General features: G+C 41.4%; 1 protein-coding gene across 18 annotated transcripts in view; it reads right to left on the minus strand.

Annotated features, from left to right (window-relative positions):
• Nucleotides 1-20,194, minus strand: part of EIF4G3 (eukaryotic translation initiation factor 4 gamma 3) — a 324,364-nt gene that overhangs the window by 207,836 nt on the left and 96,334 nt on the right. For 13 of the 18 annotated variants that reach the window (XR_012897363.1, XM_075906746.1, XM_075906736.1 and 10 more), the window contains 3 exons: nt 8,149-8,244; nt 6,757-6,870; nt 2,688-2,720 (listed from right to left, as the gene is read on the minus strand). Coding sequence is in view for 17 of the 18 variants with exons in the window: in XM_075906746.1 (XP_075762861.1) it covers nt 2,688-2,720; nt 6,757-6,870; nt 8,149-8,244 (243 nt within the window). In the remaining variant the exon portion in view is untranslated. The remainder of the gene's footprint in view (nt 1-2,687; nt 2,721-6,756; nt 6,871-8,148; nt 8,245-20,194) is intronic. The other 5 variants (XM_075906747.1, XM_075906743.1, XM_075906738.1 and 2 more) reach the window with 2 other exon arrangements.

Below are 20,194 nucleotides of genomic sequence, written 5' to 3' on the forward strand. Positions count from 1 at the left end.
GATTGGTCATTCCCTACCCCTGCTACATAAAGTCATGGTGTGCCGTGAATACCGTGTGAGGATTTGGTCACCCCATCTAAAATAAAGATCTATTGGACTTGGAAAAGATACTGAAAGGGCAACAGAAATTATTAGGGTAAGGAACAGCTTCCATATGAGGAGAGATTAACAAGACTTTTCAGTGTTAGTAGTCTAGAAAATCATGAATGATATGGAAAAATAGAATAAGGAAATGTGATTTATTCCTTCACTAATAAATACAAGACTTAAATTACATTTATGGGCAGATTTAAAAACAAATTATTTCTTCACAGTCAACCCATGGAACTCTGCCAGGAGATGGTAGAAAGGCCCAAATTATAACAAGCTTCCATTAAGAAAAAAATAAGTTAAAGGAGGATAGACCCATCAATGGCTATAGCCAGAATGGACAGGAATGGTGGCCCTAGCTTCTGTTTGCCGGAAGACAGGAATGGGGATGGATCATTTTGGATCATCTGATGATTTCCTCTTCTATTGATGCCTCCCAAAGCTCCTGACATGGGCCACTGTCAGCAGACAGGACACTGCGCTATATGGACTATTAGTCTGACCACGTATGTCTCTTCTATGGAGCCCAAATGTATCTGTCCCAAGCTGTAACCCACTGGACCCTAGTTTCTGAGCTGAGATAGAGCCCAGGAGTCCTGACAGTCTCAGTCTCTCTCTGCAGTTAGTAAGAAAGAATATATATTAAAATGTTAAGGCTAACCAGTATCCCTTAAGTGACTTGCCACAAGATGTCAGAACATGTTAATATTAGAGCTGAGTGGGTCTAATATTTATTTAATTATTTTATATAGGAATTAGATACAGGGCTTCTGTCAGCTAATTGCTAAGTTATCTGCCCAAAGACTAGAGTTTTGCAATGCCTTAGTAGCCCAAGAAAGAGGTGATGTGTGTGGGAGGAGAGCAAATGGAATCAGACACCTCCCCCAATTTGCTGCTTGGCTTGTACTAGGCATACTCAGTAACACTGCTGAAGCCACTGTCCTCATCTGCCCCTCCATGCTCTCACTCCCTCCCTCCTCCCCCATCGGGGCATGCACTGGTCTGCCCCCCAACTAAAATCTGAAATTGCGCCCCTGTGCCCCAGGATGTGGTGATTCAAGAGGCCCAGGGCTCCCAGCCACCGCCGCTGCTACTACAGCAGTGGCCAATACCCTGGGCACTTTAAATTGCCTCTGGAGTACCATACATCACGCTTTGGGCAGTTCTGAGAGTGGGCGCACTCCAGGTGGTGCTGAGGACTGGCAAGTGGAGAGGGTAGTGGTGCGCTCCAAGCTGGCTACCGTTGGCCCCGCCCCTTCTGCCTGAGGCCCCACCCCTTCCAGGAGCAAAGAGCCATCCCCCGCACCTTGCCTAAAGGCCTGTAGAGGCTGTTGGCACCGCTGACTACATCACTCAAGGTATTATGAGCGCCATAGCTGGGTCAATTTAACCTTTCAGCATAGAACCGGCCTGTAACTAATATGAATGAAATTACACCAAAGTAATGCCTTCATGTGGAACAAAACCTCCTTGATTATGAACATGATTTTGCTTTACTGAAGTTCATGGAACAGTGGCAGCAGTATTAATCCTCATGAGCACAGAAAGTATGACAAAAAAGTAATCAAATTCATTAAGATCGTCTTCCTCATAAAAAAACAATTTGTATTGGCAAACAGGTTTTCATAAGGATGAAATAAAGCACAACACACTGAAAGTTAGAGATTTACCAGACAGTTTGAATAGGCTGCGATATACCCTTTGATTGTTAGTGTGGAAGAAAACGACTTTAGTTATTAGACTGAACTGCTCACTTCTAATATTTCAGCTTGTTTTGCAGTCAGTGTTCCCCGTTACTTTCATATGCACTATTCAACTTTTTAAATCTTCCCCACCCAAAAAATCAGTTACTACTATTGAATTCAAACTCAAAGATTTGAAAGCTCAGCAGAATAAGAGTATGAGCTATGGATCTTTGCTTTCTCACAAAGTAAGTTACATATATGAGCCATATACATGAGAGATCATAAACTATTCCATATTTTCTTCCTTATTTAGGAACTGAATCTTTATTATAGTTAAATAGTTTTGTATAAAGTCCAATTTAGACATCTGGAATATCACACAGACGCCTTAACTTTGCTGTATACAGTAATACACATTACAGAAAATAAATGACAAATAATTCTTCAAACACAGCATTCCTCAGAGTTTTATAAATTGGCAACTTATATGCATTGTTAAAAGTTATTAGAATTTAAAGGCTGAGATTCTCAAAGGAATTTGGATGACAAATTCCCACCAAAATCTGTAAGTATTTTCCTTTGAAATCATGTGAAGTTTGGAACAAGATTCAGAGATTCCCCAAATGCAAGAAAAATCTTAAAGATATCTGGCAATAGACTAATTTTTTAAAGCTAAGCAAATATTTTAAGTGGGATTGTTAGTAATAAGTGCAATAAAATTAATTAGGAGGCAAAGCATCACTGGGTATTATTGCTGCTTGTTAGCTGAGGTTATAGCAAGTGTTATTGGGAAAGGACCTGGCTCATAAAGCGAGCCTGCATTTTTAAAATTAGTAGGAAGATAACCTCCAACCTCCCCTTTCCCCCAACAGATTAGTTTAGGATGATAATGAAGGGGCAAGGGTACTGTACCTGATGATGGGCAGGTCGAGGCCCCGCTGCAAACTGAGGAAAGGCGGGAGAAACAAACACAAAAGGAAAGGCACAAAGAGTCAGAAAGACCACAACAAAAATAAAACATCACACTATATGCAAAATAAACCCACAAGAAAAACCACAAAAAGTCAAAGCTTTGCTGCAGGACAGTGACAGACAGGTACTACAATAGAACAGGTTAACACCACTCCTGTGCTGCCCAAGAGCTGGGAGAGACACAACCAAAGCTGCTAGCCATCTTAAAGGCATTCTGTTGCATTAATAGAGAAAGGCTTCATACAGTTCAGAGAAAAAGGGTTAATATTAAGTGTCTGTTTAAGACAAGTGAACTTCCTTAAAGTGGTTTGATTGACTCAAATTTTTGGAGAGCAGAAGATGGACACCTCTCTGTTTACACAGCAACTAATAGCCAAGCAAGCATTCCTAATGATCTGCAGTGTAAAGAGAATTCATGAAAATCTCTGTAAGGTAAGTAAGACTAATTAACAATAATTTGCACATACACGGTACCTTTCCTCTTCAAAGTATTTTACCGACATTAGCCATGTAATCCTGCCCCACTATGCGGTGGATTGTCCCGGTTTTACAAATGGGAAAACTAAAGCAAATAGGTTAGCCCATGATGTGTCCAGGAAAACAGATATACAATGACACAGCCTGGACAGAACTCAGGCCTTCCCGTTTCCCAGTTCTGTGCTCCTATCACTAGAGCTCTTCCCATTCTCTCCCATGATAATGGGGGGAAAGATTCAGCATTTAACACGTTCAATGAACATTTAAAATATTATCTGGTAATTAGCTGAGTATTAAATAAAAATGAAAGGGACTCTCTTAGCAGAAACCCAGTTAGGCATTTAAGCCCTTGATTCTCACTGTATTAACTGCACTCTGGTCTTTCCTCTAATAGATCTGGTAATCTATTAATAACAGGTCAAATAATTAAATAGAGTACATTAAATCAGAACTCAGATTGAATTTTTATGCACAGCAGCAAAACACTGTTCACTTCTATCTTTGCTAGCTGTGCCTGCTAGTAATGTATGAAAGGAGGGAAGCATGAAGAGCAGTACAACTCTGCTAATTCAGGATACATGCACAGAGGCTGATTTTATACATATTACTTTCTTCTCATGTGCTACAATATGTTCTAAAGCTGGAATTTAACAAAGAACAAGAGAACAGAAGTGCACCCAACAGTAAAGCCTGTACATTTCATATACAAACTACAGGGACCGTTCAACTATTCTAAGTAGGTGACAAAGGTTGGTTTCAAATTACTGAGTTTTTATTTCACCCAAAATAAAAAAAAAAACATATAACAGATAAATGAATAAATAAAAATAAGTAAATGAGGTGAGGTTGGTTTACCAATCCTTTTCACTGCCTCTTAATGTTTCCAACACCACCAAATATGAACAGAAGCAAAACAAGCATTAAACACTGGTAGAATAGATTGCCCTCTCCCTGAAGAAACATTTTTAAATGCCTATATTTAATACTTCTAAGCACCAGTCTATATATTCTATAGTTTATTTTGCACTGTTTATATATTCCTCCTATCTTCATCTCATCATTACAGTTGGATGCAGAACAAACAAAATCTTCAGCAAGAAGAAATGCAGTCTATTTCTACCATGAAAGTGGATAAAATACAATCTATGGAACCAATTCACAAACCATACACAAGTTTTATTTCTTTTCCATCCTAAACTGTCCCTTGTGTGAAATTTCCACTAAACCTCAGATTTCAAAACACAAGAAAATCTCCGTTGTTAGACTAAAAATTTAAAGTCAGCTTTAATAGTTTTGATAATTTTCCATGTGATATATGAGACACTTGGCACGCACAGCTTCTGACTCAGGCATGGGCAATAAAACAGCAGCAGTTTGCCAGGGTTAGCCCCTGGAGGTCCACCTCTGCTATATTTACCCACTCCTCCACAGGTATGGGCAGTTGCAGCTCCCACTGGACACGGACTGCTATTCTTGGCCAATGGGAGCTGCAGGAAGTGGCACAGACTGGGACACCATTTCCTGCAACTCCCATTGTCTGGGAACGATGACTGGCAGCCAACGGGAGCTGCACTCACCCGTTGCAGAGTCGCAGGTAAATAGAGTGGTGGCAGCCAGCCTGGGGCTAACCCTGATGAACCAGATCCAGCCTATGGGCCAGTATTTGCCCAGCCCTGTTCTAATCCCTCTTTGAAACCTTTACATATAGTGGAGGTTATTGAGCCTTCGATTGCAATAGTAAATGGAGACCGTGATGAGTACAGTTCCAGTCAGATTTTTCACAGGAGGACTCCCAAAAGCAGAGTTCGGGTTTTGTTTCTTCTGTCTCACATCAAACAAGGGGAAGAACTTCCTGTTAAGGGCAATGATTTCCAGATGGACGACAGGTTCTAATGTTATCCACCAATGAAACTCTAGCAACACAGTTGTAGGGTGCAAAAAACAATGTCTATTAACCTGAAAGCAGAAGTACCTGTCTTATCACTGTTCCATGGAAAATGCTAACTTTGAATTGGGTTTGATATGCTAGTTGGAAAGATGCATCTTAAAAACACTTAAGTAGAAATACATTCCATGTATAAAAAGTATTACATGATAAGAAAAAAAAATAAAACTTCAACGTTAGTGGAAAAGTACCCTAGTCTATTTTGCACTGGTCACCATTGGCTATTGATTTTTATAATTCTTGTTGACAATGTTCTTTATTCTTATTAGTAGCTGTAAGCAACAGAACAAACTGTAGTCACTGCTGGCTCAGACAGGAAATAGAAACTTTGTTTTTCCTTTAGATAATAAAGGCAGTAGATACAGATAAAAACAGCGTTCTGTGAAACCTGGAACCAACACTCCTGACATTCACACCAATATTGGTCTTGCTCACAAACGCTTTTGCACACAGATGGCAACTTCTACATATGTTGATGTAGATTTGGCACACTGCGTGAACAAACCCACTTCCTATGGGTTATTACAATAGCCACTACATTCCCTTCTCTCAAACTATGTTGTTGAGCAGTTACTCTATATTAGATTGCATTAAAATAACTAATTCTGAGAGTTGGGATTGATACTGGGAAATGGAAGTAAAGTGGTAATTATTCTTGGGCTGAACAGTATTAAACGTTTTTCCCCAACTGGAACTGAACTTTGAAATTCTTGGTATACAAAAACTAAATGGGAAAATATTTGAAGCCACTTGAATTGCAAAGGCAGCTGTCCAGGAAGAACAGAAAAGCCTAGATTGTGCAATTGCCAATGGCCCTTTAATGCAAAAATAGAATGGAGTAAGCTTTGGCTGTTCTCGAATGTGGTATTAGGGTCACTTCGTTGGTGTAACCGCTTACCTATCCTCACCAGCTGGGTCAGCTGTGTGATGGACTGGACTACCCTAGAAATCCCAGGATGGCAAAACAATTTATCACGCCATCTGCCTCATTCCCTTCTTGCCCTCCCCCGTCAACACAAAAAAAAAAAAGAAGGTAAAACTAAAATGAACCAAACCCAGAATAAAGAACAAGAGCAGCTCAGCACCAGCTAGTCTTGCATTTGTTTGGGGACAGGGTTATAATGAAATGTTATGTGTGTGTGTGTATTTAGTAATGGGGATGGTAATGGTCACCAGCAGAGCAGATGGCAAAAACTGCATACAGGCTAGTTTAAAATAAAATAATTCATGACCACAGAAAAATGGCTGACAACTGCAAACTTTTCTTCATTTCCTCTAATTATGTGGCAAAGTCCCTACAAATATGAATTTTCTGCCAAATTTCTAGGAAGTGCCATTCCTTTAAGGGTAAGCCCAAATTCTTGCTCTCTAAATCCTGAAGGATCAGAACCTCCCAAACGATTCTTTCACCATTTAACCTGGCAGAAACTGCCATGGTATTTCATGTTTCTAGTAAAGAAGCAATCAGTGCATTTCTGTAGATCAATCAACAAAAAGATGTGTTTAAAAAAAAACCAAAAAAACAAAAATTAAAAAGTGCCATTGGCACAACTGCTTGCAAGGAGTACAGTTTGTTATATTGCTTACAATGCAGTATTTTATCCAGCCTCTTCCAGCCAGGGACCTGTAAACCGGACTCTGTTCCAAAACCTTCCTCCTCTTCCAGTTGTCTGTGCAATGTATTGGCACTGTTCTGCTGGGCTGTCAAAAAAACTGGTTTAGACATGCAGCTCTTCAGTCAGGTTTTGCTCCAGTTCTAACCATGTACATTTATTTGTTTTTCAATAGTTAGAGATAAGATGCTAGTCATACAGAGAAAAGATTTACCACCATCAATATCTCACATTACTGATTCAAACTGGGGACGAAATGAAATGAGTTGTGGTCTCTGCCCAGTTACAAATGTGCAGCTGTCTGTGTCACAAAAATACCATCAATCCGGGCATTAATTGGCTCTCTCAGCACATGGATCAAGGACTCAACAGGCCACAGAGACTAACCCTTCTCTGAATTCCCTAGAGGTGAAAGTTCCAGAAGTGGACTACGGTACGGTGGTGGGGTAGAGGGAGGAAGGAGGGGTACGTATGTGTGAGAAAGCTTACCCTGATTTATAGGTGATAAACAGAAGATTGCTATATTGAAGACCTTCAGTTGCCATCCGTCAGCAGCCTACCAGTCTCAAAACAGAGGAGTGATGGAGAATGGGAGGCAACTTTACCAGTAACCCAAAGTGTTACAAGGCAGGAGATGTGGATCTGCAAGAGACAGGGGACTGCTGCTCCCTAGGGTAGCTGAGTCTTCAGATACAGCAAAGGTGATCTACTCTGCCTACAGAAGTAGGGATAAGCATGTGATGCTGCAGGAGGGCCACCTAGCATGAGAAAGAATTGCACTACAGGCACAGATTTCCCAACAAGAGGCTGGTTTCAGGGAGTCAAGAAGCCCCAAACAGTATCAAAATATGAATAGAAGGAGGATAGGTGAGTCCAAAGTTCGACAAAAAGGCCTTACCACAAAAGCTGCATGCATGTATATACAGCGATATATTAAACAGCTACAACTAATCCCATGGCAATGATTCAGAAGTTATGTTCTCTGAGTCACCGGAGACTGAAAGTCCTACTTCGGAGATTTAATTTCATTTACTGAACTTTGTTCTAACACTTTATCAAATGTTTCTCTAACGAAAAAAGTGAAGCAAAGAGAAAGACACTAATAATGAATCTAAGTCTAAAATGAGGCAAACCTCAGCAATAATACACTAAAAATAAATCTTGCCATTGGGAAGTAGGTGAGAATCCTTCCACCGCTTTCTTTTCACATATCCTAACTTGAAAGAAACTTCTAACATGAACAGGTTTAAAAATGCAATAAAGATTTCCTATAAAAAACTTTCCAGACAAATGCTACTATACACACAGAGAGACCCACAAATTAGAGAGGAAGAACAGAAGCTAAAGCAAACACGGGTTTCCTTACCGGAGAGCGTGTCTGAGGCTGCGTGTTCATTGTTTGAGGAGTTTGGGGGTACACCAATGTGGCTGGAGCTGCATTCTGCCCTGAGGGGTAAGGGGTCTGTCAGAGAACAGAGGGAAACATGTTAATACATTAAAAATATATTCAAAGAGAAATAAATAAAGGAACCAAAACACATTTTCAGCTAAACTGGTGATGACTACTGAGGTAAGTTTGATAAAATCAAGATAATAGACAGATTCCTTTTCTGTTGAAATGAAATGCCTATCAATGTATTTATGTGTTGCAGATATCATCACATTCATTTTCTCAGCAGAGATCATGATGAATAGCACAGATCAATTAAAAAGCTCTGTACTGTTTGAATCCTCTCATCCAAATGATGATTTTAATATCAGTCTGTATACATTTCCAAGAACTCAGAATAATGATGTGTTGCTGGCAAATGCTTCAAAATAAGACAGATGACAAAAAATAAGTGGCATGCAACTACTGTAAGTTGCTGTCCTTACAAAGGCTACGTCTACACTGCTCAGTTATTTCGGAATAATGGCCGTTATTCCAAAATAACTATGCAAGCATCTACATAGCAATTCCGTTATTTTGAAATCATTTTGAAGTAACAGACAGCTTATTCCAACTTCTGTAAACCTCATTCTACGAAGAATAACGCTTATTCTGAAACAGCTAGTTTGAAATAAGGCATGTGTAGATGCTCCACTACTGCTATTTTGAAATAGCCTGTCACCAGGGCCAGTGTAAGTTATACCTCCTGGGGCTCTAAATTGAGATAGCACGTCTACATTAAGGAAACCTGCTTCAGACTAATTTTGAGGCTTCCCTGCAGTGTAGATGTGCTATTTCGAAATAAGCTATACTGGAATAACTGTTCCGGAATAGCTTATTCCAAAATAACTGTGCAGTGTACACGTAGCCAAAGTGTTCAGAACATAGCAACAAGGCTTAAACTGATATGGACATATGGGGACCAAACATCTGATGATGTAGAACAAGGGGTCTGGTGGGACTTTAGAGACTAACACATTTATTAGGATAAACTTAAAAAACAATAAATGGTCTGGTAGCACTTTATAAACTAACAAAACATATAGATGGTATCATGAGCTTTCGTGGGCACAGCCCACTTTTTCAGTTTTTTAAGTTTATCCTGTACAGACTAACTTGGCTACCCCCTGCAGCTTCTGAACACTTATTAGGGTGTTAGAGCATAGGCTTTTGCGAGCTTCAACTCACTTCCATAGATGCTGAAGAAAAAAAGAACAAATGAGAGAAAGAAGGCAAAAAGGGAGACAGAGATGGGAGTGTGATAACAGTGCTAATTAAATCAGAATGGATGTGGCTAATCTCCAACAGTGGGGAGAAGTCTCAGAGGAGTAGCCTTCTTAACTTTAAAAACAACTAGTGGTCCTGTGGCGCCTTAGAGACTTAACACATATATTGTCATGAGCTTTCATGGGTTAGAGTGGTGAGAAGGTGAGAGTATTTGAATGGGAATTTACCGATTGCAATATGAGAACCACTCCATATCTTTATTTCGACCTTGGTTCAGGGTGTCAAATCTGCATATGAATTCCAGCTCAGCAGTTTCTCATTGCAGTCTGTTTTTGAAGTTTTTCTCTCTATAATGGAACAGCTAGCTACCACGCATCTACACAAGCCATCCATGATTTTGAAATATTTTTTGAAATAATAGGCGCGCTATTTCGCCATCCCTGTAAAAGTTGTTACACGAGGAATTAAAGATGCTGAGAAATAGCACATTATTTTGAAATTTGGAGCTGTGTAGACACGCCTAATTTCAAAATAAGCTAGTTTGAAATAGTTTCAAAATAAGATACACAACTTGTGTAGTGCAAATTGAATATCTTATTTCGCGTTTAGGGTGCTGTGTAGAAGCACCCTCTGAGAATGGCAACTTGCAAGTATGAAACTGTGTGTAGGTTAAAGTGCTCCCCCAACCTATGGCTTTTGGATGTTGCCATTCTTAATGTCTTATTTGTGTTCATTTATCCTTTTACATAGAGACTGTCCAATGTACATGGCAGAGGGGCATTGTTGGCACATGCGGGCATATATAACATTAGTAGATGGGCATGTGAATGAGCCCTTGATGGTATAACAGATGTGGTTAGATCTTGTAATGGTGTCATTATGGTAGATGTGTGGACAGTATTGGCAACAGGGTTTGTTGCAGGGATTTGTGTTTCTGTTGTGGGGTAAGAAGTTGATGGTGAGTATTTGTCTCAGGCTGGGGACTGTCTGTAAGCAAAGGCTGGCCTGCCTCCCAAGGTCTGTGAGAACAAGGGATCATCCTCTATGATAGGTTATAGATCCTTGATGATGTGAAGGAGAGGTTTTAGCTGAGTGCTGCAGGTAATTTCAAGTGGCATTCTGTTGCTTTTTTTGTTGGGTCTGTATTGTTATCCAGGAAACAATAATCTGCCTTATGGTACTTATTTCCATGGTAACTGTAACTTGGAGTACTACAGTTATGACAATTGTAGGTGTTTTACAATTTTGGTCCACCAGACCATTCTACATAAACCTTCAATTAAAATTCTTTATTTTATCATGCAATTTACTCTCCCATCTCACATTCCTTAACAGATGTATTGTATCTGTCGAAGAAGTTATTTGCTTAAATAATTTAAGCCATTTAATTATGACAATGCCCAACTGTAGCACTGCCATCATTAGATAATTATCATCCCTTCTATTTCTTCTTTCTGTTTTAAATTCCTTAACTAAATGTGGTGCAAATCTGTTAATTAAAAAAAAATGCTTTCATTATAGTGCTGATGAAACCACTGAATTAAGAGCACAGATAACCTAAGCCCTCTTGAATCACAGAAACTCTTAGAGCAATGTTTCAAAACTAGTAAGTCACAATTTTAGGCAATCAGGGGTCACAAGGCATCAAAAATGTATTCCTACTGCAAGCAAAGAAAATCTAGCCACCCTATTCATCACAGACTCAAGAATGATCAAGTATTCTCCATCACCTTCTCTAAACGCACACACACGCAGAGAGGTGCACGTATGCACACACACCATATACACTTATTGCTAATCTCCCTGATTTTTAACATCCTTTTCACATTTCCTGTTTTAGTGACTATAAGAAGATAGAGAATATATTACTTTGATTAAGGGATCAACAATTTCACAAGACTGAGGAGCATTGCCTCGAGCAGTGTTTCTCAAACTGGGCTGGGGACCAGCTTTGGGAAAGCCACTCCTGGGCCTGCTTCTGTAGCCATGGAGCTTCATGACTCCCATTGGCTCCGCTTTGCTGTTTCCAGCCAAGGGGAGCCAGGGCCCAGGTTACCATTTCCTGCACCTCCCCTTGCCTGGAAGCGGCAAACCAGACCAATGGGAGCTGTGAGGCTCTGTGGCTTCAGAGCCTCTAGGTAAACAAAGCCGCACGAGCCCGCTAGCGGCTTTTCCAAAGCAGCCCGCAGCCCACTTTGAGAAACACTTGCCTAGAGCATAAGTAATACAAAGTCATGCTCACATGCCTACTCATGTATATCAACTTTCATGAGCCTTCTCAGAGTCATCAGTAAATAATTTCAATTGTGACGGTGGTTTGTGGTATGCACAGATGTCCCCAAATCTTTTCATACAGGTCCACCAAACATCTATTATATTGTAACAACTTTAATAGATTTTGAACCATGGTCTTAGAAATAGGAGCATCCCTATCTCAAGCTGCCAAGTTTGTCTAAGGGAATGAATGCATTTCTGTGAGGACTGGGTTGCTTATTTGTGTTTCTCTCACAAACAAAAAGCTCAATTTTTAACCTGATAATAGTTAGCTCTTCAGTACCATCATCTGACACTGGGTCAACTCCACAAGCAACCAGTAGTAACAATTTTATTTCTAAAATGGCTTCCCCTGGCATGGCATCGTAGAGTACTGTCACGAATACACGCATGACAATCTGTTTTACAATCTCCAGGAAATTCAACAGATGGGGTACTGTTCTGAAGGGCATTGAAGGCTGCCTCTGGAGGTCTCAAAACGGGGAATGCCATGATGCTCAGCCCCGAAGCAGGGAAGCACTTGTTGTCATTCTCCAGTTCACACTTTGATTGAGTCTCCCATGGGAATGACTCCTCAGGGAGGACTATCTCTATACCAAATTGTGACTTTCAAACTACAGTCATTTCTGTTACTTTAAGGCTCACTATGGGTCTGATCCATCTTCAGCTAAAGTCAGCAGAAAGAATTCCAAGGGGGTGAATCATACCCTACATAAGGAGTAAAGTACAGACTCTTACTATTTTGTAAAATTTTGAAAATATCTATTTTGTATGTTTTCATGGACATGTTAAAAATGGGATATATTGTCACACCCCAGAGTATTTGCCTTTAAATATTATAAGTGAAAACAAAGACCGGTGAGGAGCTTAAAAGCTTAAGGGTTTTTTTCTCCTTTTTGCATGTGGAATTATTGTGCATTCTGCAAGCTGCAGCAATTCTAAAGGAGCCATGTCTGGTCACTATATTCAACATTCTAAATATTGTCTACAAAAGCAATAAAGAAAAATCTGTTTCAATCCCCAATGTAATGGGATGGAATTTAGGGGCACTACCCTTCAAGAACTTTGTAGTACATCTGACCAATCAGAATTCAGGGATCAGGCAAAAATAAATGTTGCACAGAAGTGTGACTCTCCCAGCCCTATTGACAAACACTCCTGCCTACTGCACTCCTTGCCCTACTGGCCTTGAATAGAGCTCAAGACCCATCCTGCCTACGGACCACTGGGACCACACTATCCTGAGGGGCGAGAGCTGACAAAGATTCTGCCACTTGCTGAGGTGGGTTTTTTAATGCCAATGGAAGAGCTAGGATCTGGTTTGTATTAATTAAAATGAAAAAAAAAAAAAGGATAACCAATCTACTTTAAAAGTGGCCTGGCGGTCCCAACATTCCACAGGTAACAGAGGGTTCTGCTATACAGGGTCCCAATGTGCCATCTCAAGCTCAGTTCAAGGCCACTAGTACAGGGAGTGCTGTGGAAAAAGCACGCAGCACCAGAAGGTTCAAGTACACAATGTCTTTAAATCTACGCAGTCTGATTAACAACAAACAAGCACAATTAATTAACAAGCACAATTAGGCCAACTAGTATAGTTCCTTATCAAATAAGATGGGTATAATAGTGTGCAGTCCAGGCCTCCTGAACTGAGAAAACTGATTTTAAACATGGAAGGAACAGTTTGGTAAATTTCCCAATGGTACAAATGAACTTGGAGTCACTTCACTGGCTCTCCGATGCACTGCACAAACTTTTAAGGCTTCCACTTTTGCTTGGAAAAGAAGGCTGCCACCCAATTTAAATGGTGACAAGTATCAGTGTTACTCTGAATCTGCATAAACAACAAGAAGCTCTGTGGCACCTTATAGACTAACAGATCTGACAAAGTGGGTCTCTGTCCACGAAAACTTATGATCCAATAAATCTGTTAGTCTATAAGGTGCTATAGGACTTTTCATTGTTTAAGCAATTTAAAATTAATTCTGATTAATCTTGTGATTAAAAAATTTAATCATGATTAACTGTACTGTTAAACAATAACAGAACACCATTATTTAAATATTCCTGGATTTGTTTACATTTTCAAATATATTGTTTGCAGTTAGAACACAGAATATAAAGTGTGCACTGCTCACTTCATATCTGATTTCAAATATTTACCCTGTAAACAAGAAAAACTATTTTTCAATTAACCTAATACAAGTACTGTCATGCAATCTCTTTATCATGAAAAGTGATCTAACGAATGTTGAATTATGTAGAAAAAACAACTGCATTCAAAAATCAAACACTGTAAAACTTCTTGTTTTACACCTACGTGGGCAATAATTTTTGAAGCTTTTTCTAATGACAGTATGTTGTCTTCTAAGGTGACTATATGAAACTCGGGCATGTAGAACAAGAGTTTGAGGTAACTGAGGTCCAGGATTTATCTCTACATACCCAGCTTTGGAATCAGGAAGTATGCCAAATAGAAACTTATGCCCTGATTGTTCAGGAGTGTGATCTATTGCTCCCCTTTGCAGTAAAAAATCTATTTCTAGAGCAAGGATGCAGTCAGGAGAGTGGTCCCTGAAAAGGGAACAGAATGGAGGGAATGTATAACGTAGCATAGTGACCTCGACCATATAGCTATAGTGGTGACAGCCAGGACCTGCTTGTCCATTGTGAGTGCACTCCACCCCAGTAAGAAGAGTGCTAGGCAATACGAAGAGTGTAGTTGGTTGCATGGCAGGGGACATGGTAGTTGACAGCTCTCTAGAAATACTGCTTTTGAGTGGCCTGCAGGTGAGATGATGAAGATTGAGAAGGAAGGCCTGGAAAGCAGGATCACTGTGACCTCTGGCACTTAAAGGAGGTTTGCATGACTTCTATTGGAAGAACTAGGGAGACCTGAAATGCTGTGTGGTGGGCGACAGAATTTTTGCTTGGGTGCAGCGATCTAGATACTCAGTAATTGACACATACACTGGATTTCTTAGGGAGTGGAGGGATTTGTTAGTTTTAGAAATAAACAGGTGTGACTCATCAAAAGGAAAGTCCTCAGTGGCATTCTACACCTCTCTGGGAAAACTGGGTGAGTGAAGCCACGGTTCTCTTCTCATGACATTGCCTATGGCCACTGAGGGTGGTCCCAAGAGGCGCTTCTTGCAGCAGATAGCCCAGTAGAGCTTGGGAAGGACTGGCAGATACTGCACCTCCATGAAAAGTGGGCTTCTTCCAAGCAGTAGATGGAGCATTAGTGCACACTGCTGTCTAAGAACAAATGTGGACAAGAGGCGCAGCTCTTGAATCCTGGCATCTTCTGCATAATCCATTATTTGTGTGTGGATACTGTGACAGAAAGGACTGGAAAAACAAACTCCCCCCAAGCCCAAATTCTAGAAAAACTTACTACATAAGAAACACTACAATAAAAACCTCTAGACAATATCTAGAACTTTTTTCTTTTAAAAGTGCATCAAAGATGAGAGGACACTATTAGCTCTGACTCAGATCGTGGCACAGAGAGAAGGAATTGGAGATGCAGCTGGGTCTGCTTTACCTTTTATTGTCTTGGACAAAACCATGACGCAAGGCAATGGCATATGAGTGGACAAATGGACATTACTACTTTCAAATTCTCCTGCTCCAAACAGAGGATGTACACACATAAACCCCCAATGGAATACAACAGGAACTATACTCAAAGAAGAGCTTTAAAATGCTGAACTAGGGATATTAACTGATAACTGACTAATCGTGTAGTCAATACAATTGTATTGCTTGCGCTGGTCCAGGAGCTACCCTCCCCTGCAGCTCAGCACTTTACATGTAGTAAAAAAAATTAATGGAGATTGCCTATCTCCTAGAACTGGAAGGAACCTTGAAAGGTCATTGAGTCCAGTCCCCTGCTTTCACTGCAGGACCAAGTACCATCCTCCCTGACAAATTTTTGCCCCAAATCCCTAAATGGCCTCTGCAAGGAGTGAACTCACAACCCTGGGTTTAGCAGGCCAATGCTCAAACCACTGAGCTATCTCTCCCCCCATGTTTAAACTACAGAGCTCCAGTGAGGGTAAGTCCTGGACCGGCATGAGCCGGGACAGAGCTGGGACCACTGCAGCTCTTCATTTTAAATGTAGTAAGAGCCACTTGACTCTTATTACATTTAAAATGCAGAGCTGCAGCAATGTCAGACCGGCATGAGATGGGACTGCTCGGGTCCCAGCTCGCGCTGGGTCCAGCAGCTCCTGTTTGCGGCAGCCCAGGCTGGCCATGGGCAGAGGCTACTCTGACAGAACCCCTACTCCTCAGCCAGTTCAGGCCTCCACGGCCAGGAGCTGCTGCAGGAACAGCCTCAGCCTGCCGCAGGCCGGACTGCTTTGTGGCAGCTTCCCCAACCACCCTACCCCCATGCTGCTGCCTCTTATAAGAGGCAGCAGTGTGGGGCAGGGAGGCAGAACCACGGAGACGGTGCTGGGGGGGAACCGGCTTTTAAGTGACTCCCCCCCACCTCTGATACAGAGGCATCAAGAGGGGTGGGGAAGCGAGTAGTCGAGTACTTGAATCAACTACCCGATAAGCTTAGGTTTACATTGAGTACTTGACTACTCGCTTACATCCCTCTGCTGAACTAAATAAAACATAGTGATCTACTGCTTTTCATACAAATAGGATAATTAAAATTATTATGTGCATGCAACCTTTAGAGAGTTCTTCTTCTGCGCCAAGCACATAAAAAGGTAAGCAAAGTAATTATAATCAATTACATTCACACTGGAAGATAGGCAGCTTTTGTGCACCGCAGCTGAAACCTGAGAATGAGCTGAACAAATAAAGAGCTCAACCAGGAAACCACTTCAAAACCCTTTTGGATACAATATTATGAGAGAGTGAGAGAGGAAGAAAATGCTGCTGTGTATAAAGGTTTTGGTTCATCAGCACCAAAATGATGGTCTGGAAACCAATGAAGTTCAGCGTGTAGAGCTTCAGGATGGATGCCCAGACCTAGTCCATTTTCTAATCAGAACAATCTGCCTTCCTCAAAGCTTTCATCTTTGTGAGCTGACATTTGAAATTTGATTACCAATGGAGTAAAGAAATGTTATCTGAGCATTTATGTATTCAAAATCACTTGCTTAAGGAAAACGGTGAGTATTTTCTGTGCAGATTTTGCCACCCCTATGCTGCTGACATTGGTAAGCAAACAACAACAAAAATAAAACTTATTTTTAGATCAGTTACTGACCTGGTTAATAAACACTATGCCTACAGTGTAATCTGACTCTTCCGGTACCCACTATGCTGGGAATAAACAGGCAAATGCACACTTGATCATATCTGACAGGTTTAGAAGAGAGCTGAGTCACCCTCTGATCTTTCACTAACTGCTCACAACAGACTAGTGCAAATTTCTGTCAGAGCAGTCATTAAACAACCTGGCAGAAAAGCGTCCTCTTTGAACATTCTTTGGACATTGTGTCAGTAGCATAATGACAGTGGTACAGAAGGAAGCCTTTTTCACTCTGTTCCTTGAGTCCTATCTTGACAAAGGGAACTAATATTTCTAGGATTCTAAATTTACTAAACTTACCTACAGTGAGAAGAAAGAGTCTTGTAATTTAACCACACGATTATCTGTCAGGAGATCAGTTCTATTCCCATCACTGCTATTAATTCCCTGTATAGTTGTGAGTCAGTAAACTTTTGTGCTCTCATTTACCCACTGCCTGGTGGCTCTAACTCAGTGGTCCCCAACCTTTTCAGGTTGTTGGGCGCCGGGGGCGTGGCCGTTCGCCCGCCGGGCGCCCGGGGGCGGGGCCGGGGCACGCACGGCGCCCCCGGGGGCAGGGCCGGGGCCAGGGCACGCGCTGCGCACCCGGGGGCGGGGGTCAGGGTCAGCACCGGCACGCACGGCGCACCCGGGACCAGCTATGCGCCCGGGGCTGGCACCTGCCAGCCCAGATTGCTCCGCGGGCGCATGTAAAGAGCCCGGCGGGCGCCATGGCGCCCGCGGGCACCGGGTTGGGGACCACGGCTCTAACTGAATGTCCATAATAATCTGGATGTAACCTGCTTGAGTAAGACAGGTGTATTTAAATACTACAAATTTAGAGCCAAATTCAGCTCTCGATTGTATCTAAGCCATCCCTAAAACAGTTTGCTACACAGGTACAATTGAGGACAGAACTTGTTTTTTTAAATACTAAAATGGGAGCCTGAACTAGCTGTATGATTCAACACTTGAACATTCAAGCCCTCCAGTTCCTTCTATCGTAAAGTCTCCTTTGTGGACTTTGAAGTAGAGGGGTGGAGGGCGGGTAATAGAGCACCCCAGGGAACTGTACCTCAAAGAATTCCAGTTACTACACAAGTCATCTGAAGAAGTGGACTGTGCCCACGAAAGCTCATGATACCATCTACATGTTTTGTTAGTCTATAAAGTGCTACCAGACTATTTGTTGTTTTTTAAGTTTTACACAAGATGAGTAACCTTTCCTTCTTCTTTAAAGAAGTACCTGAGGGTACTCCACTTTAGGTGACTGTACAGCAGTGTCCCTCTGATGGTTGGTGGACCTTGGGTTTATTATCAATGAATACTAATGATATGGATAAGGTGGAGTATGCCTTCCACGTTCAGTATTCCCAATCTGGTAGCACGTATATCCATTTTGAGAGTCTCTGAGTGGAGACAGTGTACCCTTTAGAGCATTCTGAAATTGAGATGAAAAGTCTTGAGTATTTCCAGATTGCTTTTGTTCTATCACAGTAGAAAGCTAGAGACCTTCTGATGTCTAGGGTGTATAGCGCAGTCTCTGTGGGGTTTAGGGTAATATGTTGGGAGGTGAATCGGTTGGTTGAGATGGAAGGCAGAGGTTTCCTCTGATACAAACTTTGGGTGTGCATGTAGAGTGACTTTGTCTTTGGAACATATAGTATAAGGGGGAGAGGTCTGCCGCATCTCACTTACCCTTCTGACTGAGGTAACTGCCACCAGGAATGAGACTTTCGTCAATAAATGGAGTAGCAAAAGGTGGCTAATGGTTTGAAAGATCCTCTGGAAAGGCATTTCATACTAGGTTCAGGTCCCATTTGAGTGTGGGGGTGAGCATGTCTGGTTGTACATTAGTGAGACCCTTTAAGAATTGTGATGACTGGGTGAGCAAAAACTGAAATACAGGCTCTCCCGTGTTGGAATGCTGATATGGTCGTGTGATGGATTCAAACTGAACTCATTTATAAGCCTGCGTTACTGACCTCCATAGGCGAAGATAATTGTCAGTGATACTGACTCGTTTGTCAATGTCTTCTGTTTTGTGGCAGGTTCTGTTCAATATCTTCATCAGTGATTTAGATGATGGCATAGAGAGTACAATTATTAAGTTTGCAGATGATGCCAAGCTGGGAGGGGTTGCAAGTGCTTTGAAGGGTAGGGTAAAATTCAAACTGATCTGGACAAACTGGAGAAACGGTCTGAGGTAAATAAGATGAAGTTTAATATGGACAAATGAAAAACACTCCACTTAGGAAGGAACAATCAGATTCACGCATACAGAATGGGAAGTGATTTACTAGAAAGGAGAACCGCAAAAAGGGATCTAGGGGTAATAGTGGACCACAAGCTAAACATGAGTCAACAGTGTGACGCTGTTGCAAAAAAAGCAAATATGATTCTGGGCGGCATTAACTGGAGTGTGGTGAGTAAGACACAAGAAGTCATTCTTCCGCTCTACTCTGCGCTGATTGGGCCTCAGAGTATAATGTTCAGTTCTGGGTACTAAATTTCAAGAAAGATGTGGAGAACTTGAAGAAGGTCCAGAGAAGAACAACAAAAATGATGAAAGGTCTAGAAAACATGAGCTATGAGGGAACACTGAAAGAACTGGGCTTGTTTAATTTAGAAAAGAGAAAATTGATAGAGGGAATGATAGCAGTTTTTAAGTACCTAAAGGGTGTTACATGAAGGAGGGAGACAAGTTGTTCTCCTTGGGCTCTGAGGATAGGACAAGAAGCAATGGGCTTAAATTACAGCAAGGAAGGTTTAGGTTGGACATTAGGAAAAACTTCCCAACTGTCAGGGTGGTTAAACACTGGAATAAATTGCCTCGGGGGGTTGTGGAATCTCCATCCCTGGAGATATTTAAGAGCAGGTTAGACCGACATCTGTCAGGGGTGATCTACAGTGCTTGGTCCTGCCGTGAGGGCAGGGGACTGGATTCGATACCTCTTGAGGTTTCTTCCAGTGCAATGATTCTATGATTCTCTGGCACCAAGTGGAGAATCTCTTCAATTTTTTTTAAGTTAAGTTTTTTGCCCATTGTGTTTCCTGCTATTCAGAAACATGTGTTTTATTTGTGTAGAGCAGGTGAGTTCATCAGGATGGAACCATATATTAGGCATGCCCTAAAGTGAAGTATCTCTAGATTCGGATGAAGGGACACCCATTGTTTTGAGAGACCACCAGTTTAGGATTAAACCAAGACTGTGAATGGCTAGC

Source organism: Pelodiscus sinensis, chromosome 23, assembly GCF_049634645.1.
Source record: "Pelodiscus sinensis isolate JC-2024 chromosome 23, ASM4963464v1, whole genome shotgun sequence".
Classification (NCBI taxonomy): Eukaryota; Metazoa; Chordata; order Testudines; family Trionychidae; genus Pelodiscus; species Pelodiscus sinensis.